This window comes from Phymastichus coffea, unplaced genomic scaffold (genome assembly GCF_024137745.1).
Source record: "Phymastichus coffea isolate CEN01 unplaced genomic scaffold, Cenicafe_Pcof_1.1 PCOF00037, whole genome shotgun sequence".
Lineage (NCBI taxonomy): Eukaryota > Metazoa > Arthropoda > Insecta > Hymenoptera > Eulophidae > Phymastichus > Phymastichus coffea.
Window position 1 is genome coordinate 1958315 of NW_026706848.1, and position 23965 is coordinate 1982279.

Consider the following 23965-nt stretch of genomic DNA (forward strand, 5'->3'; position numbering starts at 1 on the left):
CGTTATTGAGTATATTTGTTTAATTTTTATACGAAGGAATTTCCCTCAAGATCATTGTATTAAAATAAATATTTTCATCTGTCATAGAGGGTAAATATATATGAATTGTAACAACATTTCTCCTGATCGTCATGCAGTTATTCGATGGATTTTCTTTAATTCTTTTTCATTATTTATCGAAATACTGTGATCCGGTGCACACGCCATAGATATTTTACGCTACGATTCTGCTGCATAGAGAAAACTATGACTTGGCGTGCCCCGTTGGTAACAGATAAATGACTACGGAACGCATCTCGTATTCTCTCTCTCTCTCTCTCTCTTGCTTCCTAAATACTGATAATATTATATATAAATCATTTAATATATTTTAATTAAATTAGTGTTCACTACTCATATCCGTATCATTTATAATTAATGATCAAATTAATTTGTTTATGTTACAGGGTTTAAATTAAAATGAGTTTGTGCAAACTCATTTTAATTTGAACCCCGTAACATAAACAAATTAGCACGTGATAAATCATTGCAATAAAGATAATTATCACGTTGCAAAGTTCACCCTATGTTCATTTGCACTTTATGATGAAATATATTAATGTTTTGAAGTACTTAAGTCCTTCTATATACTCAGTGAAGTACAAAAACTATGAAAACTCTTTGTAAAACTTGGGAAAGAAGTTTTACTTCTACCGTGCGTATACTGACCACAAGCACCTATTTATATTTTATTTGCTTAAAATAATAGCATTTTTACCTGAATCTAAAAGAAAATAATTGATGAATATGAATAACATAGCTACAAATTACTTAAAATCAGAAGAAAATATCAATGGGGGTTCGTAAAAAAGATACACTATATTTACCTGGCAACCAAAACCACATCCCTTATTTATATTACACACTAGCTTTTTTGAAGAATGACAATCTAATGGATTCTGAAGGTACCTGAAAATTAATTAGAAATTCAAATATCCAATATTTATATTCATAATTGAAAGCTATTGAAAGAGTCAAGCGGTGTTAGGCAGGAAAAATTAAAATCTTTAATTATGTTTATCTTAAGAAGTTCCATAATTTTTTTTTACAAAATATAGTTTGATAAATTTTAAATTGAAAGAAGCTCATAAGGATTTTTTAAATATTCATTATAGCATATTTGTCATACGATTTAATTTTCGTTTGCCCAAAGAAACTGCAGACTAATTATTTTGAAGGGAAAAGGTTCAGAAAGCAAAATACTTCTCGGGATGCAGCGAACTACTCTATAACTATGCACTGCATCTGAAAATAATTATACAGAAGAACGTGGACACAATAAATACTCATGGTTCCGTAGTAACTTATATTTATTCATTAGCATTTATATAACATTTGCTCTGATCGTTTGGCGATAGACTGTCATTACAAAGGTACACAGATCAAATTATGCTTTCTTTTGTATTCACACGCTGCCGGTTTCCGAGAGAATCAGCGGATTAACGCCAAAAGCTCTGTAGTGAAAATAAGGGAATGAATTGAAGAGAAAAGTTTTCGGCCTTGTCTCCCTGTGCTCAAGCGAATAAACGCCGAGTTTGTTCGTACGTGATGTAGTTTGCCGATGATATTGGTGCAAGTTAAAGATATATATATATATATATATATATAGAATTTTTTTCTTTTTTCCTTGGAGTATAAATCCCCCCCCCCTCTGAAGGGAATGATACAATAATTTAATACATAATTTTCAAAGTTTGGCGGCTTATAAATACTAAACTTAAAGATTAGTTAACGTAATTCATAGAATTTATATAATAATAAAAATAGAAATGAAAGATTTTCGTAACAATAATATGAAGATACTACTAGTGAAATAGAATATCTGAATGAAATTAAATTATTGAACAGGATTAGTAAAATGACAAAGATATGACACATATTGAATATTAAATATGAAATGGCGTGGGAACCACCAATCTGTAACATGATAAGTAACGATTAGGCGAGAAATTAATAATAACATGAGAAATCTATATCAGTGTTGAGGAACGGAAGAATCAGGCGACGGTCAGCGACTTTGATATAATCATCATTACTATTGAAAGCTGCTAGGTTTACAGGTTATATGTTTGCAGATAAATTCGTAATGGTAGTTAAAACGATAAATTGTTTGTGCCTCGCATGCTTCTCCCATTCCTCAAATTCCAGCTTAATGAACTTGTTATATAAGTACGTATACAACTCACACAGTCTATTAGCATCGAATAAGGATGCTAAGCTTATTCAGTAGATCGTGACCAGAGCATGCATATGATCGCTTCAAGTACTCAAATTGTGTAGGTTTGAGTGCAAAATCAGTGGGTGGATTTCTTTTAGATTCATAACTCGTTGTTGACTGCAGAGCAAATGAAATGTAGGTCGTGAGATAGATGGGTGTGTTGGAAGTGGCAAGTTTATATAATGTCAAGGCAAGAGATCACCTGCGTAGAACATTAAATTTGAATAATCTGTAACTATAGAAAAATCATTTATAAAAACTGCGAACAATAGTAGCCCCAGAATACTGCCCTGAGGGACGTCAGAGACAGCCCCCAGGCACTGTGATACGGAACCTATTACAGCTTGTAAGCGGACAGTTAGATAGTTATAGAACCATTTATGGGGTGTGTCATCAATAGATAGTTGTTTGAATTTGATTATGAGGATGTTGTGTGATATGAAATCATAAGCTTCCGAGAAATCAAAGAGTACTAGTATAGTAATTTCAAATTTAGTGGTAGCATAGCGGACATCATTCAGAACTTCCAAAAGAGCAGTCTGGGTACTGTAACCTCTATGAAAACTAGCTTGACATGGAGATAAGAGTTTATTTGCCTCAAGGAAGTTCAATAGCTGAATATGTACTATGCGTTCGAATAATTTTGATGATTCAGAAAGCTTACAAATAGCTCGAGTGTCTGAAATGGATGTGTGTGGATTTTTCTTTAGCAAGGAAACAATGAGAGTTTATTTCCATGCTGATGGGAAGATGCCTGTAGCGAGGAATTTGTCAAACAGTGAGGTGAGAGGAGGCATGATGAATTCGGAAACCAGTTTTAGCATCTTGACAAAGATGCCGTCATAGCCACGACCTTTAGAGGCAGCCAAAGAGAAAGAAAAGGCCAAAGCCAAAGAAAGAGAGAAGAGAGAGAGAGAGAGAGAGAGAGAGAGAGAGAGAGAGAGAGATCTGACCTTAATAAAGATGCCTTTTTCGACGATAGACTGGAGATGGCTGTAGGGAAATGCTGGTTAGTTGTTTAGTCTTTCATACTGTCGTCTTGTTTCACTGATACCTGTTATCTTTTAGGCTGCTAGCTTTCCTCCGCACTCAAACTCGTGGGTGATTAATATTTCGGAAAGGCCTCGATAATACAACATCGCTCTCTCTCCAAGTTGAGCGGTGGCGACTCAACTCGTTTTCCGACTAGTTCCCACCTACTACTCATTAGTGGCATACCTAAACGCCGACCAGCGACACTCATCTAATCGATCATTGCGCACTCTCCCTCTCTATCTTCCATTCTCGTTATCACACTGTAATGACACTCTGCACTACCATAATTGCTCTCCGTCCATCTTCCGCTGCTGGACTAATTCCGAAACAAATCAAAATTAAGCATGACCACACGTATCATAACTCACGCACGACAGTAGTTGTCAACAAAGTTCGTAAATAAAAGAGAGGAAGAAACTGCAACGAGCCCTCCTGCCGCCCACGACCTATCCCTCAAGGTCAAAAATTCTCGACGGAATCACGAAACGATCCCTCAATCTTTCCCTTGGCAGAAACTATGCCAGGCTCATGGAAATACAGGACACAGATACCAGAAAAAAGACCAAACCAAATAAAATTATGAAATAACTCACACGTCCATACATTCACCTACAGATGCTGGACAACTAAATATCTACTATCCCTGCTTGTCGACGATAACCAACTTTGATTGCCCTTTTCTTTAAGGATCTCGCGACTGGTTATTTTCGAAATAGCGCAGTCGAAACGCCTGCAGTTTCACTTCAAATAGCTAGTTGGAGGCAGCACTGCCGACTAACCCAAACGTAGAGGAAGACGAATTCGGCAGATGAATGCCAGTCGTCTCGTCCTCCACGTCTATGGGTACAGAAGTCTTATCAACCGCTGCCTCAATTCTTGAAGAGGTACGACGGCGGTTTTGTTCTTCATGGCACTTCTCGGCACGGGTATTTTCGTGCAACTCGCGCTCTTCCTCGCAGACTCACAAAGCTATGTCGCCGATAGATGCGCCCGCCAGTGCCTTAGCCACTTGCAGCTTCTTAATTTTCTTCCTCTTCTTTCTTCTAAACAGTTGATACCCTTTGTTCTCCGCCTTTTCACCTCTGGTAATCGCTAACTAACGAGAATCGTGGGCATCAATGAATGGTAATCTTGAGACGGCCACAGTTTCGGCAAAGATCTCGGTTGATGAATGGCCGAAGGCAAGAAGGTCGTGGATGCGTCCCCGTGGTAGTTGAAACATCGGTAAGACTTCATATCCATCTTCAAATCCCTTACAACAGATGCCAGACACCTGAAGAGCATGCCCGCGACTCAATTGCCAACCGTATCTAACCGCTCAGTTCGCACGACGCTACAACTCTCTAGTGATGGCTCGATCAATGGCTGTTTCCGTTCATATCGATCCGGCGACTCTCGGGACATCGGCATAGGTTGTATTTTTTACCTCTTTTGTGCCCTGAGGTAAGTAGCGGCACAGGCCAGCTCTCCTCCTCCCCCACTGTTGGCAGTAGTGCAAATTGCCTCTTCTCCACTCTGATGGTAAGTAGCGATGCAAGTATAGACTCTTCTTGTCGAAGGAGTGCCAAAATATACACCGCCAAAAATATAGTGGCCTTGTTTGCTTGCTGCTCGTTTACCCTCTGCTCCCATATAAGATTTTCTTAGAGTTTGTATCTAAGACATAAAGAAGATATATTTTTCCTCTTCCTCAGTCCTAACCATCTTAGTCGAATGCAATGGACTGGCTGAGTACAGCGGCCATTCGATATTACAAGAAGCTACATTAATAATGCCGCAGTCCTTTTTTTCTCTTTCTTCGATAGCCTGTTCCATTCCATTCCTCTTGCTCACGTCGGCTTTCATCCTCGTCGTATTCTGCCAGGTGGATGTCTAACGCAGGGCTGGATCCTCAAAACTGATAGCAAGGGTTGGGACGCTGGAGCTTCAACGATACCCAAGGTAGTCTATTAAACATATTTATAAGGAGCCGCCTGAGATAGCTCCTTTGTCACGTAGCCGCCCGTCGCTCAGGTTTCTCATTATTTAGCAACTTCAATCGGTCGTTGGTGAAAATGTGGCCGTTCGGAGATACGAATCTTGTCTTGGCATATTATGTACACTCTGCAAACTTTTGGAAAAAAAGTTCAAAATGAATAGCGACATGAATCCTACGGTATTATATAGCTTACGTAATAGAGAATAGAGAAAAACTATAACGGGTTATCATAGTTTGAATTTTTGACCATGACAATTCGGGTTAAAGTGATTTTTATGCAAAAAATTCGAATTTTTTAATCCTATTCCTTCAAGCAGATCGCAGTTTAATGTTCTAATAATATATTTTCATAGCGTTTGGAGCAAGGAATCCGAATCCATCATCAAAAGTTCGATTAAATATATATGTCTTTAAGAAAAACGCTTCTAAATTCGAGAAAACAGGAGTTAATCTTGATCTTCGTAGTTTATGGAACGACGTATTATACATATTATCTATCTCGAACAGCTAGACACGTATCTACGAGGTCCGGAAAGTATCGGGCATACCTTTATATTTTCGTGCTAGCGTTATTCTTTATCATCTGGTGGATGGCATCCTTGAAAGTAATCCCCACTTGATTGAATAACACGGTTCCATCGATGTTTCCACTTTTCAAAACAGTTCTGGAATTTACTTTTAGGGATAGCCTTAAGTACATTCGTCGCATTGTTTTCAACCGTTGTTTTGTCATCGAATAGATATCCTTTGAGTGGTTTTTTTAGTTTTGGAAACAGCCAAAAGTCACAAGAGGCTATGTCGGGACTGTATGGAGGTTATCGAAGCAATGCGATATTATGTTTGCTCAAAAACTGCTGCACAAGATTCGATGAATGCGCTGGCGCATTATCGTGATGGAGAAGCTAGTCACCACTTTCCCAAAAGTGCGGCCGTTTTCTTCTTACTGCATCACGCAAATGTTTTAAAATTTGAACGTAGTATTCTTTATTGATTGACTGACCTGTTGATGCATATTCGTGATGTACAACACCTTCACAATCGAAAAAAACAATCAACATTGCTCCGACTTTGACGTGCATTTTTTGGTCTTGGCGATTCAGAATGTTTCGACTGTGAAGATTGTTGTTTTGTTTCAGGATCATAACCATAAACCCATGATTCATCACCTGTAATAACTTTTCTAAGCACATTATCATCATTATTGACCATTTCCAGATTGTCCAGGGCGATTTCCAAGCGAATGTTCTTTTGCTCTGCTGTGAGCAATTTTGGGATGAATTTCGCACACACACGTGTCATTCCTAAATTTTCGGTTGTAATTTCTGAAATGATAGTTTTTGGTATCCCAAGATCTTCTTCTAGTTCTTGCAGAGTCATACGACGATCTTGTTCGATTGCAGGTCGCACCCGCTCAATATTATCTGCGGTTTTTGTCGTAGAAGGTCGGCCGAAACGAGAGCCACTATCGACAGAAGTGCGACTATCCTTGAACCGTTTATACCATTCTCTTATTCGTGTTTTGCTCATACACTCGCTTCAGAAGGCCTTTTGCATTATTTCAATAGTTTCCGAAATCGTTTTTCCGAGTTGAAAGCAAAATTTGATGGAAATACGTTGATCTTGTTTTTCAGTCATTTTTGACAATATCAAAATCCGACGAACGCGAAAAAGGCACTGTAAACAAAGACACGCTGCGCATGAACTATACGTCCGGCAGGTGTCAGTAAGTAATCAATAGATTCGTGAGGCTTTACTGTTGACGTTTCTATCCGGTAGAGGTCGCTCGAATACTATGGCGCGAAGATATAAACGTAGGCCCGATACTTTCCAGACAGACCTCGTATTCAGATTTTTGAATGAAAATTTCCAATCCGTTAACAAAACTGCGCTGAATGTCACTGGTCAATAAACAAAATGTTTTCAAAGTCGATTATATCGTGTTTTTTCATAATTTTTGCTGTTTTTCACTAATATCATTATGAGAATTTACTTTTTAAGTAGTGTTTGTCGAAGTCGAAAAACTTTTTATGTATTGTTGCTATTTCTCCTATTATAAATCAATTCTCTCGCAAATAAATTGAATACAATAATTTTTTATATTGTTCAATTTTCAATACATTTATGTGTTTAATCGACTTGAGTAAAGATAAAAAATGTAGATTCTGAGCTAATTCATATCCTGATTAACGGAAGCTACTTCGTTGCAAAAAATTATTAATCACCAGAAATTGAATAATATTAAAATGAAGATGGAAATACGTATAATAGTATTATTAGTAATATTATGTATCGTCCTACAACAGACACTTGACTAACAATAGATTAGTAGAGGCTGTTTCAAAAAAGATCTTTATAACAATATGTTAGAGAAGAACATTTCTACAATTACATAAAAACCTAGCGTATTCATCTTCTTGCAATACTTAGTGAAATGACTGGTATCAATTTTTGATATAAAAATGGAAAAACTGTTATTTACTTACTCCAGTATTCAAATTAAACAGTTTGAAAGATTTGAGTCGCTTGCTCATACGTTTAAAAACGAAAATTCATACATATTTTATTATTTTACGAATTTAAAATTTAGCTAGTCATAATTATATTTTTTATACTTATAGCTATTAGATCATAGTAACGTATATCAAATTGATTCATGATATTCTAATCTTCTATCAAATTTTTATCAGTCTTATAAGTTTTTCTAGTATTGTAAAGTGGCTTTTCGATGACTGAATATTATTATTTGAAAGTTGTTCATATACTCTATTGTATATCTAGAAATTTTTCAAATAATTTTCGTATTTTTAAAAATTTACGTACTAATATGTAATTTAACACTTAACCTACAGACATATTATATATACCTATTTCTACCGAATGGCGGTTAAATGACCGCTTTTGAAATAAATAATTATAGTCTTTTCTAATTGATTATAATAAATACAGAATTTAGCATAAACAATAAACACAAAATAATTATCATACGAGGGTGGTCCGATAAGTACTTAGCCTACAAAAGAAAAACGAAAATTTTGGAAAAGTGGCCTTTTTTTTTTCAACATAATCTCCTTTTAGTTCGATACATTTGGCCCAGATATGCTCCAACTTCTTTAACCCGTCTGCAAAATACGTTTCCTCGAGGTGTGAAAAGTAGGCTTCCGTGGCAGCGATTACCTCCTCATTCGACTCAAATTTCTGCCCGGAGAGTGACTTTTTCAAGTTTGGAAACAAAAAGAAGTCGCTAAATCTGGAGAATGCGGTGGATGGGGCAGCAGTTCGTAGCCTAATTTGACCAATTTGGCCATGGCGACGGCGGAGGTGTGAGCCGGTGCGTTGTCATGGTGGAAGAGCATTTTTTTCTTCGCCAAATGGGGCCGTTTTTTCTGCAATTCGACGTCGAATCGGCTCAATAATTCGGCATAGTACAGCCCTGTGACCGTTTCACCCCTCTCCAGGTAGTTGATGTAAATCACACCTTGTGAATCCCAGAAAACAGTGGCCATCACCTTTCCGGCCGATGGGGCAGTCTTCGCCTTCTTCGGAGCACTTTCGCCGTAAAACACAATGGTGATATTTATTTTATCTTAGGTTTAACCTACGCGGCTCTAGAGTAAAAAAACTGTATTTTTTATCGGTTTTTATTTTTTTTGAGGGGATTCCACCACTTTTAAAAATCTGAAAAAATTCACAGACATTTCTGGACTATAAATACATAATATATTTTTTTTCAGAGATGAGTCTGTCTTTGTTTTTGAAATATCGCATTTTGAAATATCCGAACGGCTCTAAAAATTTGAATTTTCCGCCAAAATTTTATTCGAGTTACCCCGTTTTGTAGGGCTTAAAAAACTCTACAATTTAAAAAAAAAAGAATTTTCTAGCTCAAAAATTGACTGAGATATCGTCGAAAAACTGAAAATCACAAAATAGGGCCTTATAAGGCCCCATTTAAATTTAGGGGTCTGAAAATTGAGGAATCTTAGTTGTTTTTCATGCTGAACAAGATAGTTGATCCACTTTTTCAAAATCGTTGGGGGCACTTTTGACCATCTTAATAGGCTAGATAGACCCTTTATTTTTAATTGAAACTTAACCCATTAACGACCAAAGAGGTCAGTTTTTGAACATATTTTTGATCGTAAAATTAATTTATAAAACGAAACAATAAATTGATCCAGGGTACCATACCTTATGTTTTTGGGTGTTCTGAATCTAAATCCGAGCTCAAAATTCAAAAATTTTGCTTACAGAATTAAATATGGCCGATTTTTTATAAAAAAATAGGGAAATTTTGAAAAAAAAATTTTTTGAAATTTTCAATTCTGTAATTTTTTGAAAAATTAAAAAAAATTTTCAAAAAATTTTAGAGTGTTCCTTGACAAATTATAAGACATTTTTGTTATATAAAAATTTTTCCTTAACCTTATAGTTTTGAGAAAAAAATAGTAACCTAAAACGAATTTTTTTCCAGATTTTGGCATTTTTCCCGCCATTTTGGAAAAAAACTTGGAATATAAAAATTTTCTGTTAAAGTTCAACAATTTTGTGCACTCATGGTCGAAGGAAGATTTCGATATTGACATGTGTTATGGTAGAAAAAAAATTCCAAAAAATTTTTTTTTTCAAAATTTCCCTATTTTTTATAAAAAACCGGTCATATTTAATTATGTAAGCAAAATTTTTGAATTTTGAGTCCGGATTTAGATTCAGCACACCCAAAAACATAAGATATGGTACCCTGGATCAATTTATTGTTTCGTTTTACAAATGAATTTTGCGATCAAAAATATGTCCAAAAACTGACCTCTTTGGTCGTTAATGGGTTAATCAACCTTTATAGCTTAATATCTGAAATTATTAAAAAATTGGACTTAACGTAATTCTTATTCTGTAGTAAATTATGTACCTTGTAACTGGGGATTTCGTTCTGGGAGCGAACGGAATTCTTACCCGTTAAGGAATGGTTGTTCCCTGCGTCGCGAGGCTGACCGCCGCCTCGATCAACTTGTTCGAACGGCGTCGGTCTTTCGGCGTTCCGCCCCAGAGCCCGTGAAAACCTACACGTGCAAGGCACGTGTGGAAATCCGGGTTGCCCAGCGACTCGTGGTCGGGCAGGTTCTGTCGTGGGCGTCGAGAGTGAACAACCAAGGGGATTTGAAAGAAATAACTGCAGGTCGATTATCGAAAGAATCGGTGTTTTTATTTACGCCCGTCACTTCAAGTTTACAATTGTAATACCGTGGCCGAGAGGTTTTGTCGAGTGTTCCGCGCACGCGGCGAGAGAGAGAAAGAAGACGCACTATCTAATCGCACTTCCCGCTCGCACGCATTTACAATTAAAGTCGGGGACTTACGTTGCGGGGACCTGTCGCTGAAAGTCGAATAACACTGGCAACGTATACAGATCGCGTTGGCTCTTGTCGCTTCTCGATGAGGGACCTCTCAGTCGGGACTTTCGCCGCCCGGATCTGCAGTTGCCCGCGACCCTCGACTATTGCCTCAGATCGCTCTGGGCAACTGATAGTGGGCAGCGAACGACCTTTGTGCTATCGGATCTTCGTACACTATCGGCTAGGCTGTCTCTCGAACCTCGCTGATCTAATCACTTCGCACTTCCGTTCTCGCTATCCGCAGGTCCGGACTTGACTAATTCCTCATACCTTCTTTCGTTGACGCGCGCGCGCCGGCCGGCGGCCCGATCGCTCTTTTTCCCCTTCCTATTATTTCTAATGTTCCGCGGTACGCGCGCCTGACTCGTGCTAGTCGGTGCCCTAATCTCTCTCCTCTCTCTCGCTCCTTCGCTCATTCGCCTCGCGGGCGTTTCTCCTCCTCGGGTTTGTTTCCGCGGCCCGGCTTTTACGTAGCTCCACGCGATAGGGGCGCTTAGGTTGCACCTTTAACGAGCGACACTCGTTACAGCCTCCCCCTAGTCGTCCGATGCGGGGTCGGCTTCGGCGACGATCCGTGTCCAAGCGCCCTGATGATATGATGAGTGATAGGTGGACGGACAGGGATTTTAGGTGGGATTGAAGTGACCAGGGGAAATAGACTTTGAACTTAACTCTTTCTTGTTTTAACTTATTTATTACTTTTTTTTGGTTTTATCCACCGTCGTATGTTTTATTTTCTTGCTCTTCGGGTCCGGTTCTCCTTCTCTTCCTCCTGTCTCGTCGGGCGGCCCCGTGCTCTTCTATTCGTGGGCATCGGCTGGACTTGGCTACTCCAGGATGCCCGCAGACGTAACAGCCCTGATCGTCCTTCCGAGATTTCCCGTCGCGCACCCCCAAGGGGTCGACGATATTGGGGTTGGGCTGCCTTAGATGTGCCCGACCTTGCGCCTGGGGAGTTTGGTTAGGGCGAGGACGCGATTCTTCCCTCGCCCGCTCCCCAGATCGTCCGCCTTCCAGGTTGATGGTGATGTTGACGGACCCAAGGCCCGACGGGGACGCATCTACACTTATCCTGTAGGGCGAAGGGTTTCGACTTCGCCCTGGCGCCTTGGTGGCTGAGGCCGGATGCTCGGGCGTCCTCCAAGGCGACTGCCCTGCGAGTTTCTGGGTTCGCCGGATGTTTACGATGGCGTCGCGATAGGCCTGCCACCTCAACAGTCGGTCCATCCAGGTCTCGACGGAGGGTAGGGTCCCCGGTAGGTTGTTGTACGCCTGGAGTTTCGCCATCACCCGCGAGTGTAAGTGGCTGATAAACTTCCAGGCGTTCTCCAGTTCGCGGAGACCCCTCTCCATCACCTGCCACCGTTCCTCCGGCGATGTCGCCTCGCTCCAAGACAGAGGCGAAGTGGGCCAATCCTCTTCGTCGAAGGGGCGGTCGGGCGTCGGCGTTCTGTGGCTCCGCTGGGCTGCGTGGGCGGGTTCCCCGATCTCGGATAACGGTTCTGCGTCTCCGACGACGCTGGGGGTTTCGCCCTTCTTCTGGGTGGAAGCGGGTGTGCGATCCGGACCTTCTGGTGCCGCGCGCTCGCTCCTTCCGTTGTCCATGGGTGGCTCGGCGAGCCGCGGCGCTTCCGACCGCGGGGCTTCCCCTTCAGAGACGGATCGGCCTTGTTCGGAAGGGGTGGTTTCCAGCGGTGTCTCCTTTTTCCCTGGTGGCCTGGGAGAGGAGGTGGCTGCTTCTTCCTCGTCGTCCACGAGGTCTATCAACTCCACGACGCGGGGTCTGGGCCTTGGTTTAGAGGTCCCCATCGGGATATACCGCGAGAACAATTCCTTATGGAGATCGTTCTTGGGCGGCGGGCATAGCCCGGGCCGCCCCGCGGTATTTATGGGTAATCCCTCCGAGGCCCCACGGGCCTCGTGGATCGTTGCCTCCGGCCCTATTTTCCGCAGGTACGCCGGAAGATCCGGTTCCTTCCGCGCGCGCTGCAACCCGAGGGCGAAGCGGGCCTTCGCCCCATCCAACAAATGCTGGAGCGCCCGTCCTAATTTGGATGCCCACAGGGCGTCGACCAGCAGGTTCGCGGCTTCCAACAGTTCCGCAGCTCGTTTCTTGTCGTCTTCGATGGACGAGGCGCGCCGCAGGGCATCACGAAAACGCCTACGGGCCGCGATGAAAACGGCCCTCTTCTCGGGTTCGAGCTGTAGACGCTCCACGTGTTCGACGAGCCATTCCACGGCCTCGTGAAGGGCGCTCTCCATCCTGTAAAGGAGTTATGTGGTTTTGATGAAGAGGTAGGATAGGGAGCCCATCAGGCTGAAGGAAAAAGATGAGATTCAGATGATTTAATGGGTCGATTCGCCCACTCGCCTTGCTCTAATTCGCACGCTCGTCCGGCGGACCACTTTTACGCTTTTCCGTGGTCGGCCTCGGGGGCGCCTTTCTAACGGTAATTCGAGAGTTGGGGCGGGGATTTTCCGCGGACGGCCTTAACCGGTCTGACGGGGTTTTGATCTCCCAGGTCTTCGTCCGATGCGTTTTCGCCCTCACTTTCGGGCGGTGGTTCTTCACCTGGACTCGCGCTTACGTCTAGCGGTGACCGATTATCTACCTGGCGCGTGTCGCGCATCGCCTCGCCTCCCTTCGGCGGTTGGGTGTGTTCGTCCTCTTCATCTTCCCCCCCCTTGGTAGAAGGGCTTCAAGTCTTCGGCATGGACCACTCCGACGAGGTCCTCCAGATGATTCGCCAGATGATACGTATTGGGGCCGAGTTTCTCTCTCACGGTATACGGCCCCGCGAATGTCGGCGCCAATTTCGCCGTGACTCCACTGTCGGTTGAAGAGAGGACGCGGTTTACTCGCCAAACCCAGTCTCCAACTTTAAAGGGAACGGGGCGGCGCTTCCGATCGAAAAAGCTCGCCTGCCGCCCTTGCTCTATTTCCGATCTGTTTGCCGCTTCCTGATATAGCGTGGTTAGACCTCCCATGCGATCTGCCCAGCCCTGCCGCTCTCTCGTCGTCCTTTCCACTAACGAGAGCATATTGAGCACGGCGCCACGTACTGGGTGGGATTGGCTGCCGCCCGTAGTTCAACATCGCTGGGCTCACTTTCGTAGTGCTGTGTCTCGCTGTATTTAATGCGAATACCAAATCATTGAGTTTCATGTCCCACTCGTTGTGTCGCCCTTCAAGATACGACTTGATCATTGTCTTGAGGGTACGATTATATCGCTCTGTGGGATTCGCCCTGGGACAGTAAACGGGCGTCAGCTCATGGAGGATACCCTGCTCTGAGAGGTATTCGTCGAAGTGTCGATTTTTGAATTCTGTCCCATTGTCCGACAGGAACGTCTCCGGCGTGCCGAAACGCGTCAGTATCTTCTCGTGGAACTCCTTCGCTATCGTCTTAGCGTTGGCTTTCCGGATCGGCACGCACTCCACCAAACGCGTAAAGAGATCCACGAAGACAAGCAGATACGAATATCCGCGTGCTGTCCTGGGTAGCGGTCCGGATATATCGCCGGCCACAACTTGCCACGGGCGGCTTATCGAGCGACGCCCCATATACCCGTATGGGGGACGCTGCTCTACCTTACATTGCTGGCAAATCTGACAGACTCGTACATAATTTCGGACGTCCTTGAGTAGTGAGGGCCAAAAGTAGAAGCACCGGACGCGGGCAAGTGTTTTCTCTCTCCCTAAGTGGCCAGCTGTCGGGGCGTCGTGGCACTCCTTCAGCACCTTTTTCCGGTATTCGTTAGGCACGACCAGCTTCCAATTTTCGTCCTCGCTTAAATCGTCAGACGAGTCCCGCTCGGGGGAGTAAAAGTATAAGTTCTCCCCGGCAATCTTCCACGTAGGCCACGACTCTGGGCTCTCAATGATTTGCTTCTTGCGATCCATAAACCATTTGCCGCTCCGGGCTCTTCTTCTTCAAACATCCTAGATAAGGCGTCGGGCACCGCGTGGAGCGCCCCCTTACGATGTTCTACTGCGAAGGAATACCCTTGTAGCTTTAGCGCCCATCTGGCTAACCGATTTGTCGGGTTTTTCATGCTTTGTAACCACCGCAAGCAACTATGGTCGGTGACCACCCTGAAATGGTAACCTTCCAAATATGCCCTGAATTTCTCGGTGGCCCAAACTACCGCAAGACATTCTCGTTCCGACACTGAGAAATTCCTTTCCGCTTTGGAGAGTGCTCGGCTGGCGAATTCAATTACTCTCTCCTCCCCTTTCACGGTCTACGTCAGGACCGCCCCCAATCCGGAGTCGCTCGCGTCAGTTTGCAGGACAAAATCGCCATCGGGATCGGGAGGCTGGAGAATAGGGGCCGAAATCATGCAGCTTTTAACTTTCATGAAAGCTGCTTGTTGTTCGTCGCCCCATACATAGGGCTCCTTTTTTCTCGTGAGCTTTATCAACGGCTCGACGATAGTCGCGAAGTCGTTGATAAACCTTCTGTACCAGGATGCCATTCCCATAAAACTGCGCAATTTACGGACTGACCGGGGCACCGGATACTCGACGATGGGTCTGACTTTCGGGATCTGGCCTGATTCCTTCTCGGTTGACCAACACTCCCAAATACCTCACTTCTGGCTTGCAGAAAACGCTTTTGTCTTGGTTTACTGTGAGGCCGGCGCCCTTCAACTTCAATAGTACTCGCCTGAGGTGTTCTTTATGATCTTCGAACGTAGCCGATACTATTATTATGTCGTCCAGATAAGCGAAAGCAAACGGATCCATTTCGGGCCCGATCACCGAGTCGATCGCCCTCTGAAAGGTCGCCCCCGCGTATGATAGTCCGAAGGGCATGCGCCGGAATTGAAAGTGACCCATGCCCGGTACCGTAAATGCGGTGATCGGGCGAGACTCTTTCTTCAGGCTGATCTGATGGTAAGCTGAACTGAGGTCGAGCGTCGATATATATTTTGCATTTCTTAGGCGTCGCAAAATATCCTGCATGTACGGGATTGGGTAAGCGTCAGGTTCAGTTACTCTGTTCACTTCCCGGAAATCTATGCAAAAACGATACGATCCGTCAGCCTTGCGCACCATCACGATCGGGCTTGACCACCCGCTGTTCGATGGTTCTATCACGCCCGCGGCCAACATCTGCTTCACTTGGCGATGCATCTCTTGTTCAACTCGCGGTGAGACCGGATAGTATCTCTTCTTGACCGGGCGGGCGTCGCCCACACTGATTTCATGCTCTACGCCGATCGCGCGACCCAGAGTTTTGTCAGGCTCGGGCAACAACCGCCCTGCAAGTTCCGTTATCTCCTTGCGTTGCGATTCGGACACATCTGCTATTCCGATTGAAGCCATCTCTGGCACGCCGTGCAAACTCGCGAGCTCCATCGGCACGCTCACTCGCTCGTCTTTCAGGAGTAGCGTGTTGTCCGTTGGATCGGGGATTGCTTTGAATGCCTTTACGAAATTCATACCGGCATAGCACTCACTTTCTAGATGGGGGATGATCGCTACTCTCACTATCCGCGTTACGCCGCCTACCGTAAAGGGCAGCATAACGTGTCCCACGATTGTGATAGAACTGCCGTCCGGGAGCCGGCACGAGCCCGCCTTCCTTAGGTCGAGAGCGATTTTCATTTCGGCCGCTATCTGTTGGCTTAACGAACCCATCGTCGTACATGAAGCTCCCGAGTCGTACAATGCCCGAACTCGAAAACTACCAATTTGGACGGGTAACCACCACCTCGTCTCGTCTTCAGGTTCGTAGTCGTCGCGCTCCCCACTGCTTGAGCGATTCCCTCTTGTAGCTCCTACTGCCGGTGACTTGCCGTTTGCGTCCTTTGGCGTGCGTTTATTCACGGTATCCGTGCTCGTGAATTTCTCCGCGTTGCTCTTCGACTCAATACGACGTCCCGAGTCACTTCGGCCTTGTGTCGAAGCCGTGTGGTCCTGCTCGTCTCTGGTTTGCGCTTCCTTCTCTGGGACCTTTTCGACCTTTGTGATGAACGGTTCCGTAACACTCTCCTCTTCTTGTAAGCGAGGCACCGCCTCGCTTTCCGGGTGGGTTCCCTCCAGTGACGCTCCGTCCGCGCGGTCAGCCTTTGTCGCGAGGCCATAGAGTTGATCCGTCACTCCATCTCTCGGCGCTGCTTCGCTACCGCCGGGCGAGACCACGGGCAGCGCGCGGCATAGTTCCTCGCGCGACTGCCTTGCCTGGGGGAGCCCTTTAACGTTGGGAGCGGCCCGGGCTCCTCCTAGCCGCTGCCCTTTTCGTTTCCCGTCCCGGCGGGCTTATTGCAGTCGGGACAATATCTCGCGCTATACCCTAGCTTGCCGCATTTGCCACACTGGAGCGGCTTCGTATAGTCCACCGCCCTCTTAGGTTTGGGGTTAAACTTCGCTCCCTGGGTCGTATGGCTGGTGCGGCCCTGGCTACCCTCATTGGGCGGGAGGGCCTTCGCCAACTCCTCCCTCAATAGGCGCGTGAGCAGCTCCTCCACTTGGCTCATCGGGGCCGCGGTTCCACTGTTGCTGGGCGTTGCTGAGAGGTAAGCTTGGTTCGCCTCCACTTTTGCCTCGTCCTTTTCCGCCGCCAGGGCAGAAACCTTGGTCCTTTTTGGCTGGGATTGGGTGGAGGTGGCAGTCGAGGGGGACTGATACATCCATTCGGGAAAGAGTGCTGTTTTTGGATCGATCATCTGTCGCTTCTGATGAGCGTAATGGAGATCGTTCTGGACTTCAGTTGCTCGTTTGCATAATTCTCGTATGTTCGAGCATTCCTTCCTCCGAATGTGTTGTTGGATTTCCGGCAGCAGGTTCGAATAGGCCAACTCCATTACTTCCTCCGGAGGCATTGGGGGTTGGACTTTATTCATCATCGCTTGTATTTTCGTCAGGTAGATTCGTGCGGGCTCGTCGGGTCCTTGGTACCTCGCTTGTGCTTCTCTTTTCAAGCGTTGTTGCTGCTGTATACTCGTGCCGAACCATTCTTGAGCATCGCGGATGAAGTCTCCGTATGAAGTCCAATCTCTGTTATTATTTAGGTACCATGTTTGCGCTGCTCCCGTGAATAAATCCGCTAGCCCATTTAACGTTTCGTCCTCAGTCAGCCCCGCTGATATCCTTTGTGCCTCGAGTTTTTCCAGAAATACGTCGATGCTCTGCTGATCCTCCCCCGAGAATTTATTTCGCCAGCCTCGGACTATTCTGCCGACGTCTTTTGGGAAAGCAAAACTGGCCGTCGCGTTGTGTGGAAAATAGTTTGTTTGTCCGACGGCGCGATCAGCTGAGGAGTCGTTAGTCCTCTGCTGTCCACTCCCTCCTGAGGGCGGAACTGGGGGGCGCTCGATGGGCCATCGAGCGCCCGGCGTCGGGTTCGCCCGGAGGGGAGTGCTACCCGGCAGGGCGGAATCGTAGTGGAGCGTGAAGGTGTCCGCGAAGTTTACTGATTTCGCCGGCGCTTGTGGGTTTTGACTACTTTCCTTGCCTGTTTCTATCATATCATCGAGGTCATTTTCCAGTACGCCTATTCGATGTACAGCTCTATTCAATTTATCTGCTTCTATTGCTTGTGTAGCGCATATTGATTGGCACATTGCTGCTACTGACGATGTATTTTCCATCGCTCGCGTTAGCGCTTTTTCCAAATAGTCTGTGCGTTCTTTATATTTGGCGAATAGGCTTAGCAACTCGGATAGCGTTTGCTGTAGGTTTTGGTCGAAGTCAGTGGGCTGTGATGTTTGCGCGTTTGGGCGAGTGGGCTTTTCGCCTTCCTCGCCCCGCGCATGATTTGCTGCTGCGTTTTGCATTGCTGCTCCTGTTGTGAGGCTTAGTTTTGTGTTGATTTCGTCGTCGGTCATAAGCCTATAAAGAGGGTGGCTGCTTGCTTCTGCTGCTTGCGTTTTTTCTAGTGCTGTGCACTCTTGCTCTATGTATCTGGTTCGGAGGGCTATCCTTCTTATCGTGTCCGATGTCTGCTTTGCTGTTTTGGTTATATCAAAATCGGCTGCTGTGTAGTCCCCCATCAACCAGTTTTTTAACCTTTCTTCCTGGTCGATGCGCTCTCCCGCCTGTTTGAGCTCTAGTTGATTTAACGTTCGCTCGAGCTCTGGTTGGGGGATGCCTTCGATGAAGGCTTCGATTTCCGACGCTGTGTCGTCAAGGTTGGACATTTTAGTTACGAAACTCTTTTTCAACAGAGAGACAAAAACGCGTGTTTGTTTCTCTGTTTTTGGGTTCGTTTATTGTGCGCACGTGTATTTGCCCTTTTTTTTTTTGGTAATATACGGCTGGTCGTTATCTACTTGTCGGGATGACTTCGACAATGCAAACTACTTTGTTGACTGGCCGATTTATTCGCGCGTGACTCGTAGGCGCGCCTTACTACGTTTTTTGTTTACAATTGTCCTACCTATTAATTTCGTCAGCTATTTGCTGGCGAAATTATTGTTAGTTTCTTGGGCGCGCTGTTTTATACAAGTTCGTCGCTGGGCGGTTGAGTGAGAAAAAGGAAAACAGCAATAAAAGGAGGTAATATCCCAGTGAAATTCTTAGGATTGTGTCTTTGCGCGTTATGTTTTGTGAATTTGACCTTGGCCGGTGTTTACATCGGCCTAAGCCTAGCTCTCTCAAATTCTTGAAATTTGATGCTTATGTTTCACTCGTAACCGCTCTTTGTCCTGCCTGGTCGGTGTTGTTATTATGTACTCTCGGCCTTACAAGAGTTGCGCAATCTTTGTTTCCGATCAGGCTGGAATTTTCTTCGGCGAACTTGTATTTTCGAGTCGCGCGTTCTCAAGCTGTACACGTGCGCTCTTACAATTTTTGTTCGACCTATCTTTATCTTTCTCTCTCGGGTCGTAAAAGGAACGTGAGTGTTTTAATGGAGGTTTCACTCCTTACCCTTACCACTAGTTGGGCGCCACTGTAACTGGGGATTTCGTTCTGGGAGCGAACGGAATTCTTACCCGTTAAGGAATGGTTGTTCCCTGCGTCGCGAGGCTGACCGCCGCCTCGATCAACTCGTTCGAACGGCGTCGGTCTTTCGGCGTTCCGCCCCAGAGCCCGTGAAAACCTACACGTGCAAGGCACGTGTGGAAATCCGGGTTGCCCAGCGACTCGTGGTCGGGCAGGTTCTGTCGTGGGCGTCGAGAGTGAACAACCAAGGGGATTTGAAAGAAATAACTGCAGGTCGATTATCGAAAGAATCGGTGTTTTTATTTACGCCCGTCACTTCAAGTTTACAATTGTAATACCGCGGCCGAGAGGTTTTGTCGAGTGTTCCGCGCACGCGGCGAGAGAGAGAAAGAAGACGCACTATCTAATCGCACTTCCCGCTCGCACGCATTTACAATTAAAGTCGGGGACTTACGTTGCGGGGACCTGTCGCTGAAAGTCGAATAACACTGACGACGTATACAGATCGCGTTGGCTCTTGTCGCTTCTCGATGAGGGACCTCTCAGTCGGGACTTTCGCCGCCCGGATCTGCAGTTGCCCGCGACCCTCGACTATTGCCTCAGATCGCTCTGGGCAACTGATAGTGGGCAGCGAACGACCTTTGTGCTATCGGATCTTCGTACACTATCGGCTAGGCTGTCTCTCGAACCTCGCTGGTCTAATCACTTCGCACTTCCGTTCTCGCTATCCGCAGGTCCGGACTTGACTAATTCCTCATACCTTCTTTCGTTGACGCGCGCGCGCCGGCCGGCGGCCCGATCGCTCTCTTTCCCCTTCCTATTATTTCTAATGTTCCGCGGTACGCGCGCCTGACTCGTACTAGTCGGCGCCCTAATCTCTCTCCTCTCTCTCGCTCCTTCGCTCATTCGCCTCGCGGGCGTTTCTCCTCCTCGGGTTTGTTTCCGCGGCCCGGCTTTTACGTAGCTCCACGCGATAGGGGCGCTTAGGTTGCACCTTTAACGAGCGACACTCGTTACAACCTAAAACTGATATAAACGATATAAAATGATATATTTGTTTAACATGAAAATTGTTGTATTAATTAATGTGACACTAGAAATATTAATAGAATAAACAATTTATCAACAATTAATTTTCAATAACTTATCAGTACATGTTAAATAATCTTTTGCTCATACATAACTTAAAGACATTTGGTATATTCTTTTTGCAATTTATAAATAATTAAGCTTTAGTTTTTAAGAAGTCCAAAATATTTTGGAGTATTTTTTTTGATTTTATGATAGTTGGTTTTCCGTTCTCGCGTCCTTCTATCAGACTTGTGGTTTTTTCTTCCCTTTCTGATCTATAAACTCGCAGAATTTCTTCATAGCCAATACCTGAAGAGCACAGCCTTTTTTTCATATCAGTGGAAATAATTTTATCCATTTCAGCAAAGGAAGGTAATAACTTTTGCGTATTGTTGTTGATGTCTAGTATAGTAACAATGTCGCCAACTGTCTTTTTACCTTGAATAATTTCGTCAATGGTCAAAAATTTAGGGCTGAGCTTTTCCAATAGACTTACGTCAAAACTAGCATCATGCGCTCCTTCTAAAGGAAGAGACAAAAAATCTGCAGCTAAAGTTGTTAGTTTATACCCATTACCTCTTTTGGGATATTTTTTTTAAACAGCGTTAATGAGTCGCTGGAACTTTCGAGGACCTTTGTATAGTCATCGAGCAAGTCTAAATTTCTCAAATTCAAAATTAGGCGACTAGCATCAAAGGTGCAACTAACAAGCACTTTTTTCAAAACTTTGCAAGAAACTCAAAAGCTTCATAAAAATTAACTTTAGCGACATAGTTTCAGCTTCAATTCCATTCTGAAATAATTTCTTATTGACCTTAGTAAGACCATTAATATTGGACGCCGTTGAATTTATTTGTTGAGTGGTAGTTACGAATGTCTTGAAAATTTTCTGCCCAAATTTGACGCATATTTGTAGTATTTCATTTTTCAAACTTAATCCAGCAGTTTCAAAAAATAAAACAGCTACGTTATCGTTTTCAAGAGTACTTGAGGCACAAGTTAATATTTCAACACAATTTTTGTCATTTATTGAACCTTCATCGAGTAAAGCCATATTAGACCGGTACATTTCTTCTTCACTATTTTCTTTCCTATATTTTAATTGAGATCGTTAAGCTTTCAAATCTAATCGATTTCTTTTCAAAGCTGGTGTAGAAGCTTTTGCTTTTCTGACTAGTGATATTTTATTACATTTTTGAACTTGTGTATTCAATATCTTCTTATTATCAATGCCGGCTTGATCCAAACATTGTTGTAAATACGATATTCCCTTATTTTTTCGGCCACCGTGGCACTGAATCTATAGTCCGTAGATTCCGATTTACTATATATTATGCCTTTCGGGTTTATACGACACATGGAGTTATTCAGACTTTCGTTGGCCTGACTGTTGGCTGATCCAAAAAACTTGTAAGCTTTTTCGGACAAACCATCGAACAACTTCTGTAGGTTTTCAAATAAAGTTGGATTTTTTAAAGCAATACTATTTGAATTTTCATCACCGTTTTTGGTTTTGCACCAATCCTCACAATTTCTGTGCATATCAAATACATGATATGGTATATTTTTCAAGGCATTTTTAATGCCATTTACATTTGTTTTATTCTGATAGATTGCGCATAACTGAAACAACGTTGGATGTGCTTTATTACATCACCTGATAATTCATGACTAGGATCTGATGTTTTTTTCAGAGTATAAACCATGCTTCCTACATTGTTAGATGAGTGATTCATATCTGAGAACTTCAGAATTTTATAATCAATTACATTCTGTAGCGATGAAATACTGCAGCTGTCATTGTCATCAATAAAGGCACCAATTTGCACATTATACTCTTTCAATATTTGACTATTTACATCTAATTGGACAGCACCATCAGATTCCATAGCTGTGGCAGTGCCGTTGAAATTTTTCCTACAATCATATGGCACTTTTTTCCCTGTATGAAACTGTAAGTCACAAGTACAGTATTTTCGGTTTCTCGTGCAGTAATCAAGAACCTTTCCAGTTTTCAGGCCTTCTAGAGCACAGTAACCATTCAGGCTATCATAGGTATGCCCATTTCCTCTTTGGCCCCAACCCATGTAAAACGAAGCAAAAACTCTGACTATTGATATGCTGCTCCGATCACTATCAACATTAACAATTAAATACCAGTCTTAATATTCTTCTGGCCAAATAAGAAAATCAAATAAAATAATAATAAACTAAAAATAAAATCACTATAAAATGAGAATAAAATCATAAATAAAAATAAATTTTTTTTGGTATCGTTAATACTGTTTCAAATTTATTGAAATTATCAATAATTAATTGCCAATTTGTACATGATTGTTTTAATTGAAATTGTATACTATACCATTAGTTACACAAATTATTGTTTATTTATATAACATGTAACGGGGGGATAAATCTGCAAACTGAGAAATTTATTTAAGAACAAACCCCCACGATGCAGAGCAAACCGCCGCTCCGTTAACACGTATGTTAATACGTGTATTCACCTTAACGTCAGCTGACTTAACTTAGTTGTCTTCGATCAAGCAGAGTTGAACTCACCTTAAGTCACGTGCCTTGTGATACTCGATGAGTTTTAAGTGTAATCGACTTTGCTCCTAATCCACTTAATCGCCTAGCTATAATTGGATTAAAACCTAAGCCTTTTTCAATTGTTTAAACTATTAGGAAAAATTATATGACGAAATCGGCGAATAAGTTTAATAGATTTTATTAATAAAAAATCTCTACAGTCTTTGTCGGGCCGAAAGACTGACGCACGCGAATAGGATTTACAATTAAATAACTTTCGGTGAGAAAGAGAGAGAGAGAAGATACGAATATTGGCGCGATCTAACGCTCGACGCGAATACAAAAAATTAACGCTAACACCGTTGGACAAAATATCAAATGTATTTTGTCTCGCGATAATTAAGGGAGGTGCACCTACCCTGCGGTGCAATTACGGTGATCAGCCGTAATTGTTGAAGCAAATTAAAGGTGCTCCTCAGATCAGAATCAGCTGTGCTGCCTCGATTGCAAATCTGCTGTATAATTGCTGTCGATTTTGCTGCTGCTTCCGTGATGCTGCTACTGTTGCTGCTTCCTCGCTCACCCTTGCACACGTATCCAAAATCCAAGTAAACTTTTTTATTGGCAAATCGTTGGAACACTGTGCTAAACTATTTTGCCGGTACTACACAAGTAACAGCTGAGACGTAACTGCTAATTCAAAAGATCGCGCGCCCCCTCTCTCTCTCAATACTTAGAACTAACGCGCGAAAATCAGAATCGCGAACGGTTCGATTAATTGAATCGACTACCGTTGCAAACAAAAAAAG

General features: G+C 43.8%; 1 protein-coding gene across 8 annotated transcripts in view; it reads right to left on the minus strand.

Moving 5' to 3' along the window:
- The window catches only part of LOC131663660 (alpha-(1,6)-fucosyltransferase), a 553369-nt gene that overhangs the window by 117366 nt on the left and 412038 nt on the right, over positions 1 to 23965 (minus strand). For all 8 annotated transcript variants that reach the window (XM_058934176.1, XM_058934178.1, XM_058934175.1 and 5 more), the window contains one exon: positions 867 to 948. In XM_058934176.1, coding sequence (XP_058790159.1) covers positions 867 to 948 — 82 coding nt within the window. The remainder of the gene's footprint in view (positions 1 to 866; positions 949 to 23965) is intronic.